This window comes from Cottoperca gobio, chromosome 4 (assembly GCF_900634415.1).
Source record: "Cottoperca gobio chromosome 4, fCotGob3.1, whole genome shotgun sequence".
Classification (NCBI taxonomy): domain Eukaryota; kingdom Metazoa; phylum Chordata; class Actinopteri; order Perciformes; family Bovichtidae; genus Cottoperca; species Cottoperca gobio.
In genome coordinates, this window is record NC_041358.1 from 28,245,360 (window position 1) to 28,268,544 (window position 23,185).

Here is a 23,185-nt window from a genome sequence, read left to right on the forward strand (position 1 = left end):
ATTTTAAGATATTTATAAGCACATAAATGTGTTTGTAATGTTATTATTATAAAGTATAAAAACTCATGAGGCTTTTATTAAATATATTTAAAATATTTATACTTTTAAACACAAACTAAAAACTTCAGTTTGGCTTTTAAGTAGCGTTTTATAATTCTGTGGTTTTAACATTTAAACTTCTTTTGCTCTATTTAGTTTCATCCATTTTATTAACATTTCTTTCACATGTTAAGTTTTGAAGCACCTTTGTTTGAAAGATGCTTTACAAATAAAGTTTGATTGACGATTGATCGCAGCAACAGAATATTGGATGTCAAGTGACGACTGACGGCGCTGAAGGCTCACAACACTTGTGGAACGCTCGCAACAGGAAGTGGAGATCTGGTTTCCTTAAGTCCACATTATAGCAGAGTAACAGAAACCATGTTTCCTGTTTACGGTCCAACGCCCCTGAACCAACGTTATAAACACTCACAAATCTGATTTTATTATTCAGATTCCCAGGCGTGCCTTGCTCTTGGATCAACGGGGTGTTACTACCTCGCCTTCTCAATCAGCCGCAACTATTCAGACGGGAGGAGTGGATTTAAAGTATGGAGATACACCTGGGTCGCAGCCAGCGCCATTCAGCCCATTCCTTTAGATTTATAAATGGCACATTCCTGGACGAGGTGCCATGGCTCTCGCTCTTTGGACTGCACCATTAATCTCTCCAGGGCCTCTTGTTTATTTCAAGCACGGCCGACCACAGCTGTCCGCCTCACACCCGACGCTCTGCCAGGTGTTAGCGCGGAGCCAGATGACCAACACCGGGTCGCTTATTTAACTGTTAAAGGAATAATTCACCCACTAAGCGTGCATCAGTCACCCAACCTGTGTGACCTACTTGAAGAAAACTTCAAATGTTCTCTCATGCCTTCACGGTGAACGGAGAATCAAAAGAAACTGAGAAGATTGAAGTAGATGAGGGCTGAGTTTAATGTAACTCGTGCATTTATGCAGACTTATGTTCACTATTTCCAAAACACATGCATTCCCACTAAAGCGCAGCGTGGTAGCGGCTGCAGGAGCGTGAAGTGTATCAAAGATAGTGGGAACGCACGTGTTTCTGGAAGTAGTGAACAGAAGTCTGCACAAATGCACGAGCTGTGTGACTTTGTAAAATAATGTTTTTATATAGTTTTGCTGTTTTTGAAAATTGACTTAAAGTCAAGACTTTTCTCCGTTCTTTGGTTCTTCGTTCCCGGCGGAGGCGTGCGAGAAGAAATACGTTTTCTTCAAGAATTCAAGGTCGAGAAGTTGATTTTTAAAAGGTCATTTTGTGGGTGAGGTTTTGCATTTTGAAGCCTCGCTGCTCCACAGACTCACAGACACCTGAGAGGTCAGCGGAGGCAACCTCAGCATACTTGTGGAGCAGCGCCCCGGGGTGAAGCTCGCTGTGCGGACGAGGGTCACAGTGTGTGCGGTGCTGCTTAACCCTCCGGAAGCAATGACACAGAGGAGCTGCGCATGCAGGTGTTAGGAGACAAGTGGAACACACACACACACACACACACACACACACACACACACACACACTCCCTCACAATGGACTCATTACACACATATAAAGGTTTAAACTCAAAGGAGCAGCGGTGGAAAGTAGATTTACTCAAGTACTGTACTTACATTTGAGGTATTTGTACTTTACTTGAGTATTTCGATTTCCATATTGTTCTTTAAGTTCACTAGATTTACTCTGATTTAAATAATATATCATGTTTTATTATAGGTTAGGATAAAACTTTATTGATCCCTTGGTGAAATTACAAGCTACATATAAAGTATATAAAGTCAAACAATAAATAAAACAAGGCTCCTTCTTCAGCAGCTGCAACATTAAAGTGATGAACACATTAATGCATCAATAATTATAATGTAATAATATAATATATATTATTATTCTGAAATGGGCCGTTGTGCAGAATGAGAACTTTTACTTTTGGTACATTTTTATACAAATATTTTACTTTTACTCAAGTAAATGTTTGAATTCAGGGTTTTTACTTGTAACAAAGTATTTTACACTGAAGTATAAGATCTGAGTGTGCGTCAGAGAAGATAATAATATACATATATATATACATATATATATACATATATATATATATATATATATATATATATATATATATGGGTACTGATTTCTTATACTTTTATTAATATTCAATGGGTTTTATTTTCCATCTTATGTTATACATTCTCTTATTTAAATTTTTTATTGATTTATTTCCCATTAATTACGGCATTCTATCTCTTTTTTTTTAAGTCTTTTTATTTCTGTTTTCCCTTTTTGTAAAACACTGTGCTGCATGTCTTGTACGAAACTTACAAATGTATTTATATAGCACCTTTCAAAACCTATGTTACAAAGTGTACAGCAAATGCATTACACGAGAAGAGAATAAAACAACGAGAAGAAGCACAAAAAGACTTAAAACTATATAAATTAAGTGCATTATTATTCGTATTTGATGGCAGAGAACAAACGTATATGCTTCAAACTGGTTTGACTAAAAACTAACTGAAGAATTCTTGTTTTATTTAAGTTTTATTTATTTAAGTTGTTTTATTTTATTTATTTGTTTTATTTGCAGCAGCAGCTACAACTACAACAGCAGCAGCAGCTACAACTACAACAGCAGCAGCAGCTACAACTACAACAGCAGCAGCAGCTACAACTACAACAGCAGCAGCAGCAGCAGCTACAACTACAACTACAACAGCAGCAGCAGCAGCAGCAGCAGCTACAACAGCAACAGCAGCAGCAGCAGCAGCAGCAGCTACAACAGCAACAGCAGCAGCAGCTACAACAAGCTGCAGCAGCAGCAGCTACAACAGCAACAGCAGCAGCAGCTACAACAAGCTACAACAGCAGCAGCTACAACAGCAGCAGCAGCAGCAGCTACAACAAGCTGCAGCAGAACAGCAGCAGCAGCAGCTACAACAAGCTGCAGCAGCAGAACAGCAGCAGCAGCAGCAGCAGCAGCAGCTACAACAGCAGCAGCAGCAGCAGCAGCGTCCTGATGCTGGCAGCGTGTGACAGCCACCAATTATCAGAGCCAAGTTATTATTCTAAAGGAAAGACGAAGCAGATAAACGCCTGACATAGAATCCTTCACATTAAACACCGGGATAAATGAATATCGGGATCAAAGGATAATTGCGCTCGTCACATTTTCATGTTTAATTGACTGGAAGTGAGATATTCAAAAAGGTGGAATGAGGGAGTTTCTCTCTCATCAGATCTGATTCCACCACAATACAGCGACCGTGTAATAACCACTCCAGCGTCGCCCTGAGAACTCCTTCTACAGCCGAGAGCTCAGCCCTTTGGGACGTGGGGCTGCAGAACACGCTGACGCAGCAGCTTCACATCCTCAGCCTTTAATAACGCTTTCCAAAGGTTGTGCAGTCAGTTTGTCTGTTCGGGGCCTTCCAGCTCTTTCTCTTTGTCTGAGGTAAATGCAACAGGAAGCGGAGACTTCAGAGTAAAAGCCTGTTGATTACGATCTGATTCATCCAGAACACAAAGCAGCTCTCGTTTAAAGGTTAGCGGCATATCGTCACGTTTAAGTTATTCTTTGTGTTGTAGTTCATGCTAGGGATGAGGCTCAAGCATTATTAATTACATATAAATCATCAGCAACACACAAATTAATTACGTTTCTTCCAAATTAAAGCAACAAGTTTCTGATTGGTTTTAAAATCCCCAGACTTCTTAAACTTAAAGCAACGTAAAGTTTCCACCCACAAGTAAAACGCAGCTCGTGAACAAGCTAATAGTGCGCGATCAGGAAAAGCAGTTTTAGTTTGATTATTATGAACAACAGTGTCAAATACAAGAAGCAGGACAATGAGTCAGCAGTTTTGCACTTCCTGTTTCCTCGTCTGGACGCCAACGGGTTTTATTGAATGTTTTTGGTACACAAGCGTAAGACATTTGAACATTTTGTTCTTAGACATGAAATAGGTGAGTAAACGCATAAGCTGGCTGAGGTCAGACGGATCTCTGCAAGATGTCATGTGACCTGCTGCACGTTAGCTTCTGACTTCTGCCGATTACATTGAATATGTGGAAAAGTTTCTTCGCCACAGAGTTTATTTCCCGCAATAATCTAAAATCCGTTGTGGAGCGCGATGCTAACTTCAGGGTCGGACTACAAAAATACGACATCTCTGCACATCGACCAATTAAACGCTGTAACTCCGCCTGTAAGTCTCCTGATTAAAGTCGTAAACACCAAACAGTACATGTTGTACACACTACAGGTGAACAGAGTCATACATGTTGTACACACTACAGGTGAACAGAGTCATACATGTTGTACACACTACAGGTGAACAGAGTCATACATGTTGTACACACTACAGGTGAACAGAGTCATACATGTTGTACACACTACAGGTGAACAGAGTCATACATGTTGTACACACTACAGGTGAACAGAGTCATACATGTTGTACACACTACAGGTGAACAGGGTCATACATGTAACTAACAGATATCATGAAGCTTCCCCACTTCATGACTCACATCAACACAACTTTATATTACAAGTGTTTAATATGTACATGAGGCGTTATGTAATGTAGCTGTGGAGAGTTTACATCTACACACACAGTTACACACACACACTCTGATGTTCTCATGCTTCCTCTCGTCTGAAGAAGACGAGTTCTGGAAGTTAAAAAGCTCAACATCTCTGAACTCGGAGCTTTAAGGAACATCGTCGACACACAGCAGACTCGGGGGAGGGGATCTCTGCTGACCTGCTGCATGAGGAGCATCCAGGGTCTGAGATGAGTGACCACAGGGGAGGGAGGCATTAAAGGCTCAGCAGGGTTGGGGGTTGAGGTGGGGCTGTTGGGGTGGGGGTCTATCTACACCTTATATACCTGCTGGGGTGGGCAGAGTAGGTGATTGTATCTACATCAACACACCATTAAAGCAATTACGATCCTGAACTAAACAGCAGCGCCGGCTCCCAGGAGGCTGGGGGAACCTGACACCTCCCACACTGAGCCGGACACCACTTAAAGACCCCCTGCTCGACAACTTAAAAGGCAGTGACCTGACACACCTGCTATCTGCAACCTGCAATCTGAGGATCCATCAGCGCTCGCTCCGCTGTTTGGATGCAGGATTCAGTCGGTAAAAAACACAGAAGAAGCTGCGACACAACAGTTCTCTGAAGACAGACGGAGACTTCCTTCAGATGCTCACGGATCTTAAAGCAAAGCACGTTTGTCACATCGACTTTGAGCCGAGAGGGAAGATTCGTCTGCTTTGCTGCGTAACAAATGATGGTTAAATTAGTGCAGAAGGAAAAATGTCCCAAATCACAAGAATGCAACGAAAAGAAGCTGAAACTTCCGATCACTTTAAAACATGGTCCGAGTGTTTACGTCAAACACAGATCCATCACGACGCACCTTCAAAGTGAAGCATGAGAAACAACCTCTGATGACTTTGTGATTTATCGTTTGTTTGGTCTGTGAAAGACGTCGAGTATCTCTTCATAAAGCAAAGCTCAACATATGATCAGATAATAATCTACCTTTTGATTTTTCTGTACTTTTGCATTCTTGGTGTTTTTTCTCACAAACTTCTCGCCGCAGAAAAAGAAACACTAAATTATTTTGGAAGATTTTCTCACTCATCGGCCAAACAAATGAAATGACACGGACTGACTGAAGGCCGGCGCCGCCAGACAGCAGCCATTTCACATTCAGCATTCAAAGAGTTCCTCCAGGTGTTTACATTCCCCGGCTCGCACACAGATGTGCACGCCAACACACACACTGACAAACGCAAAACCATCTTCCCCGCGTTTTTCTGGTTTCCCTCTGGTAACTGTTACTCCATTAAAAACACGCTACTTATATATTTTCTTTCACTTAATCAGAATTAAAAGCCTGAGTCGCCGCACAGAGCGTCCAGCGACAAATCATTTTGGATCATTCAGAGCTCTGACATTAACTTTAAGTCCCAGAATAAAAGAACTTTATCTCTTTGGTGACGTTTCATTTGGAGCTCACGGACCCCGCTACAGGAACGTGTGCCATGTCTGCCCCCGTGAGCAGCTCCTCCGCCCGTCTTACCTCGCTGTAGGAAGTGGTGGACCCCGTCTCCAGGTACAACATGTTGGCGCTGAGGTTGAGCAGAGCTGCTGCTGTGTGCTCCACTGGCTCCAGGATTCCACAAATCTCTTTTCCTCACTCTGAAGGAGTGATGTGGACTTCAGATGCAAAGTGGACAAGCAGAAGCTTCTATAGGAATCTATGGGGAGGTCATATATACCGAGGAGAGCGAGGGGAGGGGTCTAAGGAGCTACCTGTCCAATACCTGAGTCCACACCCATCTGCAGGAGAAGCAGCGTCTCCTTTGAAGCTGCTCAGGGCTCCTCCGAAGTCTTAGCTGAGCTGAGAATCACTCTTCGTCTTGCTAACGCTGCGAAACAGCAAAGACTTCAGACTTCAGGGTTTTATCTTCACGGCACTCACTTTGCATCATCTCTACACGCGGTGCCTCCTTGACTACAGCCACAGCGGTGCTTGATATATAAACGGGTCCAAATGGACAAATTCTATCAACGTGGATGAGAATAAGAAATATTAAGGAAACACATGGAGAGATGAATGCGTGAGGCCGGCCGGCTGCAGAGTGAGCGGTGCAGGATGGGAGAGTAAACCTGCAGCAGCTAGTTAGCATAAGAAGAGCTCCCCCCCCAACACACACACACACACACAACAATGTGACTCCTGCAGATTGCTTGTATCTATCAGAGATGACTGATGTAGATCTGTTGTGGAAACATGCGTTGAGTCTCGATGCTCTAATGATGCTCTGAAGAAATGTTTAAGGACAGTTCGGCTTCATGCGTTTATATTTCCAGACGTCATTTACAACAAATTATTAAAAGAACAGAAACGGTCTTTACTATTGCAGCCTTTTTATCAAACCAGTACTTGAAGTGTTTGGTGCGATGAGTCTCCGCAGAGCTCTGCAGGTTTGTATGATCCTCCTCATTATGAATTCTTCCCTGAGCACAAATCTGCAGAAGAGTTCAAATCTTTCTTTTTGCAGAAAAGTGAGTTTCATACTATATTTAGTTTATTATTATATAGTTTGTGTCTTTCTTATATATTTCATTATATTTGAGGAGACATCGTCCCCGCAGACTAAACATTGGATAAGATGTCTGAACTACGAGGAGCACAATCTGGTGTTTGCTACCTACGAGTTAAATATCACAGATTTGCACATGTGCAGCGTAAAACAAATATTTCATATGCAAGACATTTAGTAGCTCAGTGTTTACAGTGCATCTCATATAACCACAATGTCGCAGGTTTGCTTCCGCACATTTCACACATCTCTCTCTCTGCATCATTTATCAAATGAAGTCGAAAAAGCCACAAAAACTGTTTCTGTTTTTGGACTATTGATAAAAATGTGATTTTCAGATACTTGTGTTTGTCTGTTTTAGACCAATCAGAACAAATGTTCTCACATTGTACAGTCACATGGGTGAATCAGGTCAGTGGGGGGGCTGAAACTGTTGCCCTGCGGTCAGAATCATTTGAAAACCGTCTGAAAACTTAAGCACAACTACGACCTGCAGTCAGTGTCTCCAATCAGCAGCCACACCCCGTGCAGGTCAGGCCCCCGGGGGCCGACGGCCTGCAGGTCAGCCCGTCACAAAAGGCAAATCAACACTTTAAAGAGCCACACTCAACGGCCTCCCGAGGAACCAGCGGCGAGCCGGCCGAACCTTCTGAGCGGGATAATTAGTTTAGCTAAACAAACTTCTAATTATGTTAAAACAACATCGGCATCTGAAAGAAAGTTAGAGCAGCGAGTGTGAAGCTGAGGCTGCAGTAGAAGATCACCCGAGCTTTATTCATGCAATAAACGGGGCTTTAACTCTTAAAGGTTTTATATGACATGCTTTTCTTGCATAGTTAAGGAGACAACAATCCTAAAACTAACAATGCTAAATATTACCACGTCAGCTCTTTAACTTTTATTTCAGTACATATTTCTTTTGCAATTATGTCATATTTATATTATTATATTTGTTATTATCTTTCCATTTTAAATGATCTTACTGTGTTTATGAATGCACCAATAAACCAAAGTAAATTCCTTGTATGTGAAAACCTCCTTGGCAATAAACCAAATTCTGAAAAACTATCGTCAAATATTTTGATAATCGATGAATTAAAGTCATTTTTTATGCAGAAATGTTGTTTTCAGCCTCTCAAATATGGAGATTTGCTGCTTTTCTCTGATTTATATCACATTAAAGTGAATATATTTAGCACATTTGTTCGATAGTGAAAAAGAATCCTTCGTTGCAGCTGAGTTTCTCCTTTCCTCCAAAGTTCCTGATAATCGGGCCACAAACCGAACTATCAACAACCTGCGAGGTGACGATGTTTGTGGATTATAATTTAAAACACTGGTAACATTAAACTCTACATTCAGTCACATCTTTACGAACTGCATCACCTGAGAAACTAAGAAGAAGCTAAAGATCTGCAGATCCAGGGGGCTCAGACAAAAGAGGCTTTGCTAAAGTTGTTCCCTTTAAAGAGCCTGTTCCTTAAGTCTGATAGATTAGTTCAGTATCAAGTGTCAGCTGCAGAGGCTGCAGAGGCTGCAGACACCTGCCCTGAAAACAGAGAGCGCTCCCGTCCACACAGTCAGCGGGGGACACACACAGAATCACCTGGGTGGCAATCCCTAAAACCCCGACAGCCACCAAATCCTGAAAAACTGAGAAATAAACCTGAGCTGCTTTCAGCTAAACTCTTCCAGCTATTTCAAAAGCTGCCAGAAAGAGTTATAAGGTTTCCAGAGAGGTGAGGAAGGGTTACCCTGAAATACAACTGCAGTCGTTTACGTTTGTTTTGAGCAAATCAAAGTCTGCGTGGGGAGGACGACCTGTGTCCCCGGAGGGTTTGTGTCCCACGACGTTGACTTATTTTAAGTCTGTAACTTAAATGACGTAACAAACGCAGTTATTAGTTTGTTGCCTACACATAGCCAAGTTTTAAACTACGACTATTCTATATATAATAATTGAGAATGTTTAGTTGTCAAATTAAAATATGGAGTTAAATGTGTGGTAGACAGTATTGCAAGTGAATAAACTGATTGTAATAAATGTATAATGAGAAGTACTACACATATACACAGAGAAGTGAACAGTTTGTAAAACTGTAAGTAAAGTATGTAGAGGGAGAATGAGAATAAAATAGAATCCAGTGGATTGTTGTGCGACAACAACCCCGACACTGAATAATAAAAGTGTCTAAATGTTGGACAATGTCTTGAGATATTCACTTTAATATTAAAACAGCATTTTATGACATTTTTACTTTAAAGATCAATCGATTATCAAGATATTTGGAGATAATTTTTCTGTCAATCAAACTAATTGTTGCAGCTCTAGTTTAAATGACGGCTATAAAATTGTGTTGGAGTCTAAAAAAAGAGAAATTAAACACAGTTTTATTTGTTTTTCCTATATTTACACTCTCTGGTTCCCCCGCTCAAAACTACAGGGGTATCACACTTCTCAGCCTCCCTGGTAAAGTCTACTCCAAGGTACTGGAAAGGAGGGTTCGGCCGGTAGTCGAACCTCTGATTGAAGAGGAACAACGCGGATTCCGTCCTGGTCACTCTCGCAACGATCCTGGAGGGCTCATGGGAGTACGCCCATCCGGTCTACATGTGTTTTGTGGATCTGGAGAAGGCGTATGATCGGGTCCCCCGGGTGATACTGTGGGAGGTGCTGCGGGAGTATGGGCTGAGGGGGTCACTTCTGAGGGCCATCCAATCCCTGTACGCCCAAAGGGAGAGTTGTGTCCGGATACTCGGCAGTAAGTCGGACTCGTTCCCAGTGAATGTTGGCCTCCGCCAGGGCTGCGCTTTATCACCAATCCTGTTCGTGATGTTCATGGATAGGATATCTAGGCGTAGTCGTATCTCCTCACTGGGAACGCCTCAGGACCCCCCAGTCGGAGCTGGAGGATGTGGCCCGGAGAAGGGAAGTTTGGGGTTCCTTACTGGAGCTGCTGCCCCCGCGACCCGACCCCGGATAAGCGGTAGACGATGGATGGATATTTGCATTCGTCAGTAAAAAAAAGATCATCACTAATGTTCTGCTTTCTGGTGTTTTCAATCTGCTTCCAGACGTCCTTTCAAACACAGTCAAAGATCTCTTTGTGCAAACATTGCATCTCAAACAAATCACTTTTTAATCCGTTATTGGTCGAAAATGTTAACAGTTAAGCACAAAAGCGACTTTTTGTTGCTCATTTTGTTTACGAGTTCAGTTCCTGAAACTTTTTTATATTCTTACCAAAGCTTGAGAACTCATGAAGTATTGTTTCTTCTAATTCTAACATCATTTCTGATAAAGAAAAACATTTATCTCTAATATTGCTGTTTAAATGTTCTGTGTTTTATTACAAAATGTACTATTTTACAACCTTTAGACTTTTCCCCTCCCTGAATCGGCTCATTCATGTTGAAAAAAGTCAGATATTTAAGAAAACTTATATAGATAATTGGTGTTTTACAAAACAGCGTTACAGGATTACTGCAGGAGTATTTATAAATGCAACCGCTCTCAAAGGGTGTGACTTGCAGGTTTTTTTAGTTGAACCTGGCATGAGTTAATGCTGCTGTGTAAAAGAAGTTAATCCTGGTCTAAGATGTAAGAAAGATGTATAAGAAATAAAAGAGATAAGGCTAATAGGGGCTCGTGTTGAAGCATCTCATCCTGACTCAACAGTTGTTTAAGTGGACCGTGGCAGCAGCTCGCTCCTCGGTGCTACGCCTTCAGAAACTCTTCTTTACGTGCTGGAGGCAAACTGCTGGAGCGTGGAGAATACAAAACAAACCTTAGTATGGATGCTGTTCAATGCACGGGTTTACTTTGGATTACTTCCTAATGAATAATCCAGGTTAAGATTAACGTTCTTGTTACTTAAAAAATGATTACTACTAGTGTTGAGGTAAAATATCTGCATGTTCAGACAAACAAAGGGCAAGATGGACAGTTAACATCTTTTCTTTTCCCAGGTAGGTGAAAGCAATGACTCATGAAGACTTTGTCATGAATGACAAAAAGAAAACAAGTGACGCTGACATGGCAACGGCGATGATTGCACCATAATGCAGATTCTTTTCAGATGATAGCATTAAATGCCACCAGGGTTTCTCAATCAAAACGACAAGACGGGGTTTGGTGTCGCAGAATCCTCCACAGAGGTCTCCTCCTCTCAGATACAAACAGACCCGGCTACGAGCTAAAGGCTACGAGCTAAAGGCTACGAGCTAAAGGCTACGAGCTAAAGGCTACGAGCTAAAGGCTACGAGCTAAAGGCTACGAGCTAAAGGCTACGAGCTAAAACCAGAGTTTCTCCTGCACGCTGTTCGGCTGCCGCGAACATCTGCTCAGCTTGATTCTCTGAGAACTTAAGATCCAGACGTCCGACGACTAAAATCCTTCATCCTTCAAATATAGAGTTAAAAACACCAGGATGTAAAAAGTGTCTTAAAACTGGATAAAAAGTCAGTTTATGAAGCTTCTTGCTACAAACACAACGCTGACGCTGCTCAAAGTGGAGACGACGCCATGACAGGAGAGAGGAAACGTTACCTTCAGGGACATTACACATGTCTCTGTCTCACTACATATACAACACAGGACTGATGACACCATGACAGGAGAGAGAGGAAACGTTACCTTCAGGAACATTACACATGTCTCTGTCTCACTACATATACAACACAGGACTGATGACACCATGACAGGAGAGAGGAGACGTTACCTTCAGGGACATTACACATGTCTCTGTCTCACTACATATACAACACAGGACTGATGACACCATGACAGGAGAGAGAGGAAACGTTACCTTCAGGGACATTACACATGTCTCTGTCTCACTACATATACAACACAGGACTGATGACACCATGACCGGAGAGAGAGGAAACGTTACCTTCAGGGACATTACACATTTCTCTGTCTCACTATATATACAACACAGGACTGATGACACCATGACAGGAGAGAGAGGAAACGTTACCTTCAGGGACATTACACATGTCTCTGTCTCACTACATATACAACACAGGACTGATGACACCATGACAGGAGAGAGGAAACGTTACCTTCAGGGACATTACACATGTCTCTGTCCACTACATATACAACACAGGACTGATGACACCATGACAGGAGAGAGAGGAAACGTTACCTTCAGGGACATTACACATGTCTCTGTCTCACTACATATACAACACAGGACTGATGACACCATGACAGGAGAGAGGAAACGTTACCTTCAGGGACATTACACATCTCTCTGTCTCACTACATATACAACACTAGGCTGGTTTTTAGTAGGAAAGTTACATAGCACACCTTTAACTTGAGATTTAAGGGAAGAGAAAGCTGATCCACAGCCATCACACATAAGAGGTGCGGTGAAAAAAGTACGAATCCAAACACAAACATGTAATTAGATCTGAGAGAAGCCGTGTGTTGATTGAGCTGCTCTGCTGTGAAGTTGTTTAAACTCGGTCTCTGCTCAACACTGCGTCTTCCACGCACAGCTGATCACAGCTTTATCTGCCTGTAAAATCAGCTGTTTGGGGTAGGATATAGCGTTTCTCCTGCCACTATATCTGCCACATTCCTTCATGTTATTCTACCCTCCCTGCTGACTCCTCTCCCCCCCCCCACCTTTACACAGAGAAGACACGTACTGATAGATGAGACCTCTGTGAGAGAGGCAGGTGCTGCGTTAAATTGTTGCCCTGCAGCTACAGAAAAAAAAATCCAGAAGAAAAAGGAATTTCAGATTAAACATAAACCCTACACAATACAAATAAGTCCCCCAGGGCACTAAACAGTGAGCTGCATACTAATGACGCATGAAAGAGGCACACCTCCACACGGGTGGAGGGGTGGGGGGCGGGGGGGGGGGGCGGCCCACCACCTCTTTTCATCAAAACAAGACACTAACGATCGGGGCTGGGTGATTGGCAGGCAGCCACAGCGAGCGCTTCGCCCCACACGGATGCTGCCCGAGTTGCTGGCGTGCCAATCAGCGCACCACGCCCCTCTGTGGTGGGGAGGAAAGTGGGTGGTGGGGCTGGGGCCATTAATCACCGGTTCAAGAGAGCACAGGCCCCCTTGGGGGATGTGCAGGGTAACATTACTCAGCTCCTTGAACAAAATTTTTATTTGCTTTTTTTTTTTTCACCCTGGCTGGACAACAGCATTCCTGCACGGGGAGGGAACACGCATCATCTGTCAGCAGCAGAGCGGCAAAGAGAGGAACAAAACTTCTACAAAACTGATCATGAAAAGTTTGAAGCTTCTTTTATAATGTTGATATATTTATTCTACGTCTGCACTCGATGCTGCGCAGCTTCTTCTTGGTTTTGCACGTGTATTGATTGAGTTTAAAGTATTTGTACAGAGTGTCAGATACAGATGAGGCTGCACTAATATTATCAGAATTATAATATTAGTAGAGTTAGACTCCAGTGCTGCGGCGGAGGATTGTTTCAGACTCGTGATACAAACATTTCCAATAACTTCAGAGCGTTTAAAGTCCAAAAGTCAACAGTTAGCATGTTTTTATCAAACCAAATCTCCTGCTTCAATACATACAATACGTTTCGCCTCAAAAACAACACAACAATCACAAAACTCAACAGAAACTAAATAAGACCAAAAAGGTTTTTTGTGAATGTCACAAACAGGAAGTTAAACACCTCACAGGTCCGTCTACCTGAAGCCTCGCCACGTGACGGTGTAAAGGCAGAGTCTGCAGCATCAACAGACTCTGAGTGCGACCTGTCTCTGAGGGGCCACCCAGGTCATCCATGAGATCATCCCCACACACACACACACACACACACACACACACACACACACACACACACACACACGGCCTCCTCATTCTCCGGCTCTACACCATCCTCTCAAACTCTCCGGAGGGAAATCCCGACACTAATATGAAAATTGAAAGTACATTTTGTTTTGTCGGCTGCAGCCTCTGGAATTTACCGCTGGAAATCCCATTAACTCAGAATGAAAGTATCTCAGACGGTACTTTTATTAAATCAGCCACAATTAAGAGCTCAAACTAACAAACTTAACACCCTTCTGCGTCAAAAAACTTGCATAAAAATATTATATATGAATATAATATTTATATTATATATGAATATATTTATATTATATATTAATATAATAGTTATATTATATTCATATATAATATAAATATTATATATGAATATAATATTTATATTATATATGAATATATTTATATTATATATTAATATAATAGTTATATTATATATGAATATAATATTTATATTATATATTAATATAATATTTATATTATATATTAATATAATATTTATATTATATATTAATATAATAGTTATATTATATATGAATATAATATTTATATTATATATGAATATAATATTTATATTATATATGAATATAATATTTATAGCATATATTAATATAATGGTTATATTATATATGAATATAATATTTATAGCATATATTAATATAATAGTTATATTATATATTAATATAATATTTATAGCATATATTAATATTATAGTTATATTATATATATATATATATATTTGTTAATTTTAGTTATTTAACTACCAAATATTCTTTAATTTTCAGAATTGAACCCTTTAAATGAGAGTTTGTTTACATAATGCCTCTGTTTTTGTTTTTATGAAAACAACAAGAAAATTTAATTATTTTCTGTATACTAAATGCTGGGGGGGGGGGGGGTGGGGGATTTATTATTATTTTGATTAGCAACCACATTAAATTTAACTCAGCTTTATTGTTTGTGCAGGAAAAGAGTAAAAAGTTAAATTCTGAAGCATCTTGATGTGAAGCTGAGATCATAGAAAACAGGACTTTATGCTGTAAATCGTGTTTTTAATGAGACATTTGTGACGGTCTGTATTATTATTATTATTATTATTATTATTATTATTATTATTATTATTATTATTATAGGAGCTGAGGTTACTTTTTTTAATAAATAAAACACAAAATAAAAGCACCAAAATGTACGCCATATGTAATAACACAGCCAAAATGCTAGAAACGTTTAAAATAAAAAATGTCCGTTCCACATAAGACTTTTTACTGGGGTTTTGTTCGGATAGCAGACCGACGTACTTACAGTAGGCGTGTCGTCGGGCTCGTGCATGGTGATGCAGTCCATGCTGATCTGGATGGTGTTTCCTGCAGAACCATGAGCCGGACTGTCCCTGAAGTTCAGCTCAATGGGCTGCACCGAGTGAGCGGCAGACCTGCGACACAGGAGACGGATAAAACTGAGAAACTGTTCACGTCCACATTTCTATTACTGAAAGTGGCAGTAGAGCTTTAACTTGTTATCATGCAGGAAATGTTGATTTCACAGTGTAATGTCTACGCAGGTACGAACTCCCGGGGAAATGAAGGCAGCACGAGCTGCAAAAGTCGCTTAAAGTCGAACAACATTAGCGTGAAGCAAAGTGGTGGGAGAGACCTTGTGCACTGAATATAATATACTTTAAAAAACAATAATTCCACCTGGAAACACTTTCAATCCATCAAACTTTATTCATAAAGCACCGTGCAAACAAATCAAAAGAACTTCAAAGTGTTGAGGAAAACGAGGAAGTTAAAAGTAGTAAAACATTAATAAAAAATCAAATATGGATGAGAACAAATTAACTAAAATAAAATAAATAATAATAATAATTTATAATAAGAAATAAAATAGAAATAGAATTCAGTTTATTAAGTAGATTTTCAAATACAAGGAATTTTCTTGTATATAAATATTAATTTAAAAAAAGATATCTATATAAAACACTACATAAAAGCCATACTTAGATGGGCTTTTAGTTATTATATATTTATATATTAGTTCTATTTTCAGCTCTTTGATGGCTGAACGCAGCATCACTAAATGTTTTTGTTCTGCTTTGTGCAGCGGGAGGTTTAAAGGTTCTTCATCGCCTCTCTAACTCTGCTGTGCATGTTCTTATTACGGTTCACTCACTGGTCCAGCATGTCAAACAGTTGGTTGAAGACGTCTTGGCTGAAGAAGTCAGAGGTCTGGGCCGACTGGTTCTGAGACATGGTGGTGAATTCTCTCCAGGACAAGCGAGACGAAGGTTCCCGGAGTCTGCATGAGAGAATCAACCCAGCATTCATTTCTCTTCTGAATAAGCAATAAAGTAAAGTAAGTACAGTCTCCTAAATACTGTACTTAACAACAACTTTGAGGTACTTTTCCATTTCCTGCTACTTTATACGTCTGCTGCGCTCCATCTCAGAGGCAAACGTTTGACTTTTTAATACATAATATGATGATTTCAGGTTAAGATAAAACTTTATTGATCCCTTGGCAGAATAATAATATAATTTGGCCGTTCTGCAGAATGATTATTTTTACGTTTGTGCTTTTACTTGTAACAGAGTATTTCTACACTGTGGTATTAATACTTAAGTCCACCTCTGATACCTGCTTTACTATGAACATACAAGGGCACAAGTATTTTAATAGATAGTTTCAAAGCAAACACAACGGTTGATGTGCAGGCTGAGATCTGGCCACCCAGCCGGCGGGAGGAGGAGGAGGAGTCCTGCTGGCTGCCATTCATGAAGAGCGCTTCCATTGTGCAGAAGTCAGCCTGCATAATGCTGAATATTTGTACTACACATAATGGTGATTATGCACCATTCAGACAGAGGCACTTTGACCTGCTCCGCTGAAACATTACACCTGCTTCACAGCTCAGCCTGCCATTGTTCCTGCTGAAGTGGCGCACGCTGCAGTCTGAGGCGGCTGGAATTCCCCCCTCGGTCTATATGATAGCACTGCTGCAACTTGTGGTATGTGTACAGCTGGACGGGGGCATAATCTGAAGCTGGCACTATTTTGGGTTTTGGAATTCCCCAACACTGCGTGATGAATGATATTAATACCTGACTTACAAACACAGGCATATCTAATGAAGCAAATCATTTAACGTATGCAGGAGGTGCTTGAGGGAGTGTTCATACATGGGGCAGACTGCTCCGATAAAAACAAATCCACTGATCCACTGCATTAGGAAGAGATTGTTACTGTAAACAATAAAAAACTTCATGTTCGTGTTTTTTTCTCCCCCTCCGTAACCAGGTCAAGACACTTCCAGTTGTTTCAGCGCCGACTCATCATCTAAGTAGTAATCGTGAGGCTGTTCTCACACGGTACCTGAGAGAAGTAATGGTATTTATATTTATATATATAAATATATATATGTAATAGTGAAACAGGAAGTATAAAGGGAGGAGGTCGGGGGGGGGGGATGGATGAAACTACGGCTGTTCTTGTCCCTTCGAGTAAAAGTGTAAAGTATTGCATCACAGGACCAGCAGACATCAAGGTTCCCAGCATCAGCAGTTCATCTGAACAACAATAAGTGTATCGCAGGTGGAGGTGTCCTCCCCGCAGGTGGAGGAGGGAGGATTTAGGTGCAGTCCTTCTCCTGACTTCGGCCTCAGTTAAACTTCCTTTAATTTGCCTTTTAAAGGGCAGAACTCAACTGTCACCTCGTTAACTCGTCTAAAAGACGTTTGAATTTCTTCACAGCTTTGTCTGTTGACCAGTAAGAATCCAGAATATAATCAGAAAAGTTGTGCATCAGGTTCAACACGTACCGCTGTGTCAGACTATTAATACATTTGACTACAATCATAATTCAACTGTAGCCTACACCTTCTGATGTCATGCACTTTGAAACGGTTGGATCCAGTTGAAGTTTCTCTCGTGTGTGTTGCGTTCTGCAAGCTTTTTAATAAACAACATCAGATAGTGTTCAAAGTGCATCGCTGTCAAACAAAGAGCAACGACATTAATCACCGGGGGAAACATGTTCATGATACAACTTTCTTTTCTTTTCGATAATAGATAATAAAAATAAGTAATTTATTGCAGAGACACCTTTTTATAAATATATATAGTTTATAATAGTTTACGTAAATGCTAACATATAATCCTACAATGTTTATATATTTTATAGAGAAAATATATAATAATAATATTAAAATAAATAATAATACATTATTATTATTAATAATAGATTTAATAATAATAATATAAGACAATAGGGTAAAAAAAAAAAATTGTAAAAATGTTTTTTTGGATAATAGATAATAAAAATAAGTATTTTTATATACTTTAGTGCAGGAGTTTACATACAACATATAATCCTACAATGTTTATATATTTTATAGAGAAAATAAATATTAATGTTTTTTTATTTTACCCTATTATTTTAATTATTATTTTTAATATTATTATAATTAATAATATTAATAATAATAATAATATTACAAATAATAATAAAAACAATAGGGTAAAATAAATAAAATGGTAAAAGTGTTTTTGTATTTTACTGCAGAGGTCAACATACATTTAAATGTGCTTACGTATGAAACTTCCTACTGATTCCTACAATGTTTATATATTTTATAGTAAAATAAATAAATAATAATATTAATATAATAGTAAAGTAGAAGAAAAGGACAAAAGAATAAGAATAAAAAGAAGGAAATTATTGTGAACGTAAATTTTGGTTAATTTTAAAAATGAATTTGTTTATATTCATCAGTTTAAAAGTTAAGATATTTGGGTTCATCCCTCTTCTGGCTGCTGTTTGTCTGCTTCTGGGTGTCTGGTTACTCAGAGAGTTCCTCAGCCGGCCTGAGGCGAAGGCTGTTCAGCTTCCACTTAAAGACAGTGCAGCGCCTGCAGACGAGACTGGGCCAGAGGTCAGCGCTAAACAGGGACGGCCATTGTCTCTTGGCAGGTTGGGCACACCGACCGATGAAAATGCAATCAAAACAAACAGCCCGGCCGATCGGGGCCCTTCTCCAGTGTCCTTATTAATCACTTGTTCAAAGGCCTCAGACCTTCTCCCCCCCTCATCTGTCAGCCCGGCTGCAAGAGGGACACGACTGCAAAACAATAGAAAGCCCCGAAGTTTCTCCTCCTCTTTACTTTTACAGAAACAGTCTGAAATCCTGCAAAAGGCAGAAATACCTGGAGAGGAATCGAATCTAAAAGATGAACTCTGTTTCCTGGATCAGAAATATATTAAAGCACTGGGAACAGGGGGGGGGGGGGCTGTCACAATATCAGATTATCCTGGTCAAAATCATATTATCGTGATATCTAAAGAAGATTTGAGAAAGAAAACATAATAATGCGATCAGTCAGATTCATCTTTTACTTTGTTTAATGTGCGTTTCAGAGCGAGAACACAAAGAAGCTCTGGATTATTCACACGGCTCTATAATATGTGTATTAACATATCAATATTTCACTTTTTAAATATCACCGTTATCGTGAATACAGTACAACTTGACCTGCAACAGTTTTAAAGGTCTAAGGATATAAATGATATATTATTATTATGATATGAACACAGTAAGATGACAATCGTTGTTTTTAAATCATTTGAAGAGTGAACTCTGTGATTATAATTTATTATATTATGATTAGAGAGCGACCTGATCATTTATCAGAATATCCACGTTACGTTTAGTTAACTTAATACTCGTTTGTTTTACATACTGAAAACATTTAATGAATTAGAAGGCAGTTTTAGATCGACAGGCCTGTAAGTGTCACATATGATTTATTGATAATTGCTCTTATTGTCGTGTGTTGACGGTGAACAGTTAATAAATAGACGTAGCTGATGGTGTTCCACTGGGGCCGTAGACGAGTAACATATGTACTTGATATTTGATCATATTGATTGATACACTTTTAATACATAACATTCACAGTATTTTGTTGTGTGAGTTTTACTGTTAGCAGCAATTGAGATGAATATCATTTAATACTATTATTTAATTGTTGTTATTTGTTTATTTTCTTCTCTTTGATGCTTTATTATGTTTCATAATTACTTTATTTGTTTCGATTTTCTTTGTGAGATGCCTTTATAAATTATTTTGGATTTTTTCTCCTTTAATTTGAATTATTATTAATTATTTTATTATTTATTATTTTTATTCAGTACGTTGTTTTTCCATCGTTTATTCTAAGTATTCCATTTCAACTTAGTTTTATCTTATATTTTACTTCTTACCTTCAATTCTATTATTTATTAAGTGTTTTATTCTTATCTTATTTTTTGCTTTATTGTAAAGCACTTTTAATGATTAAATATTAAACAAGATATATTATTACATATTAAAACAAGATACATATATATATATATATTTGCATTAAAAGGGCCAAAAGTCATCTTCAGTAGGAAGACGAAGAATCAGCGTTTCTCATGTAATCCATCATTGCATGCATTGTTGCATTGTTGCCCCCACATATATAAATATAAATATCTGGGGGCAGAGCGGCAGCTGAGGATCCAGGCAGACACAAATGTTTTCAGGTCGCTTCGGACCTGCAGACACTTTCTGTGTGACGGGCGACGCGTCAAACTAAGACTAAGTCAGAAGTCTATTTAAGACTAATTAAGTTTGTAGCTGAACACACATTTCTCATATTTGTACCACGTTTTAAATCCATGCAATGTGTTAATGAAGCTGCTTCACATGGTGTCAGAGATAAGTTTATACAACGTGTATGTACTTACCGGTGAAAGGGAAACTCTGGGTAATGCTGCACAGCTGTGTACGGTGAATTCATGTTGTCATGCCAAAGCTACCAGCTTGTCATAAAGTCAGGCAACGACTGTGCATGAGCTACAAGAATAAATACAAGAAATACGAACCAATAAAAAGATAAATAATAAATAACCAATAAATAAAAAGGCCTGGATTAAAGTGCTGGAGGGGAACAGTGCAGAGTGGAGAACGTTTCAGAGATCAATTTGAATTTAGGTATTTTTTCTGAGGCTAGCCTACAAAGAGGAGGGGCGAGTGTCGGCTCTCTGACCAATCGCCAGCTACAGTTGTACAAGATATCACTCACTCTCAGTTGCTAGGATATAGATATCAAGCAACTACATTTCACCCCCCCCAACACCCAACGTATCCTGAAAAGCTCACCCCTCCCCGCCGACGCTCTCTGTCCAGTTCTGATATTCCCCCCCCAGATTCCCCGGTGGTTTTGTGGGCTGAGGGCACGTCTGTCACACTTCTCACCAGCTGAACATCCCACGATGAGACTGTTGATCCTGCACAGAAATTCAATATATGAAACGAACATGAAGTTTGATTTTAAGGAAGTGAAACAGACTCTCTAATAAGATGCAAGAGGAGGGAACGATAACGTAAAATAATCCTCTTATGACCTCTTTAAGATTATAAAGTGCTTTACAGTAGCCTACATTCAGTCTTATTTAAGCACACATACACATATCAGGCCCCATCCTGGCACACACACTTCCTCTTCAGTGTCAGACGGTCCCTCTCAGGCAGTGACTGTAAGCCAAGAGGAGCTGTGTGGTTGTCAGAGATGAACTGCAGATGAATCAGCAGGCTAAAATAAAAGGCAGGGTCACAGCGGGGGGAATGATAATAAATAGATGTGGTGTATCCAGGGAACACAAACCTCTAAGCTGCTCTCTTGTATTTTTAATAAAGACATACAGCCCGCCCGCCTCGCTGCCCGCCTGCGGTGCACCTACTGACACCGACACAGCAGACAGCGGGGGCCGGCCTGGTGACCTGACACACAGCTGTTATTTAAAGAAGCATCTGCTATCAAACAAGCGTTTATCAGAAAGTTGTCAATTACTCAATGAACCAGCCGGAAGTCGTGCAGATTTCCTTCATATTATTCATCAGGACTTTATTGTTGGGGATCCCACATGTTAAAGCTGTACGCCTGTGCATCGTTTGTTTTGATATATTACTGTATCGACAGCACAAGGTCGTATTTAAAGGATCTATAGCACACGGTCTCTAAAGTGCAAATGCTTTGAGAGAACTTGTGCTGCTTAACCTGGGTGAGTAAGTCAGTAAGTGTGTGCAGGTGTGCAGGTGTTACCTTGTTTTCTTATTGTAGCAGGTGATGTTTACTATCTTAGTTTGGCGTGTTAGCATGCTAGCTCATTAACATTCAACACAGCTGAGGCTGATGGTCATTAGTTGTGCAGGAATTATTGGTCATAAACCAAAGTATTGGAAATGTAAAGATGATGCAATAGATGCTAAAGAATTATATTATATTATAATCCATCAGTAATAATTCCTTAAGGGGGACGTGAATCTCTGTACCGAGCTGTGACGATCCAGCCAATAACAACGGAGACGCTTCTCTAAAAATCAAACATTTTGATCCTGAATGTGTTTATTTAAGTTTAATCGTCCCGCTGTGGTTTTCATCTTCGCTGGAATAAATACTAGTAAATATCAAACTTGCAATAAGATCAAGGTAACCTAATGAAGAATATTTCACAGGATCACAGGCTCAGGACGTAACAATCTAGAGATGCAATATGTTTACACAAAACATATGTAGAAATGCTGGATGCTGTAAATATCAGTTACTGTTAATCCAGCGGGATGTTGTGAGACTATGATGAGTGAACCTTGGACCCTCTCGGGCCGAAAGAAAACGTTTCATACATTTAAAAAGGGGAACACATGAATCTGGTGCAGAATCTATGAAGAGCTGTGTCCTGTTGTAACCAATGTAACCACGCACGCACGCACGCGGGTCAAGACGGGTCAGGTGGAGTACCACAGACCGCTCGTCCCTCCCCGCAGAGACACAGTAAGTCCAGGAAGCGGCGAGAGACGAGGGGTTCTGTAAAGCTGTGAGCAGCCTCCCCCCCCCGGGCGGCTGGGCCTTTAAAGCTCATTTTGGTTGATTGTGAAACTGTGGCGGGACAAACTACACTCTGACTGAGCGCCACAGTCGAGTACTTAATGTACAACACTAGTTAATCACCTGATAAACCAAATCAACTTCCATCTCTGCACACATCATCACCACTGCTTCGCTTCGTGGCGATTATCGAGTTATTAATATCTAATAAACTTTTATACCCGTGCTGTCCACCTCTCAACACAACAAGGACAAACTGACCTCAGGATGTCAT

The 23,185-nt window shown here is 40.0% G+C and overlaps 1 protein-coding gene across 1 annotated transcript in view; it reads right to left on the reverse strand.

Moving 5' to 3' along the window:
• The window catches only part of LOC115007349 (tumor protein 63-like), a 63,352-nt gene that overhangs the window by 27,458 nt on the left and 12,709 nt on the right, over nt 1-23,185 (reverse strand). Inside the window, 5 exon segments of the mRNA XM_029430165.1 lie at nt 15,307-15,436; nt 16,177-16,302; nt 20,771-20,879; nt 21,186-21,313; nt 21,493-21,618. Of these exon segments, the coding sequence (XP_029286025.1) occupies nt 15,307-15,436; nt 16,177-16,302; nt 20,771-20,823 (309 nt within the window). The 5' untranslated portion in view covers nt 20,824-20,879; nt 21,186-21,313; nt 21,493-21,618.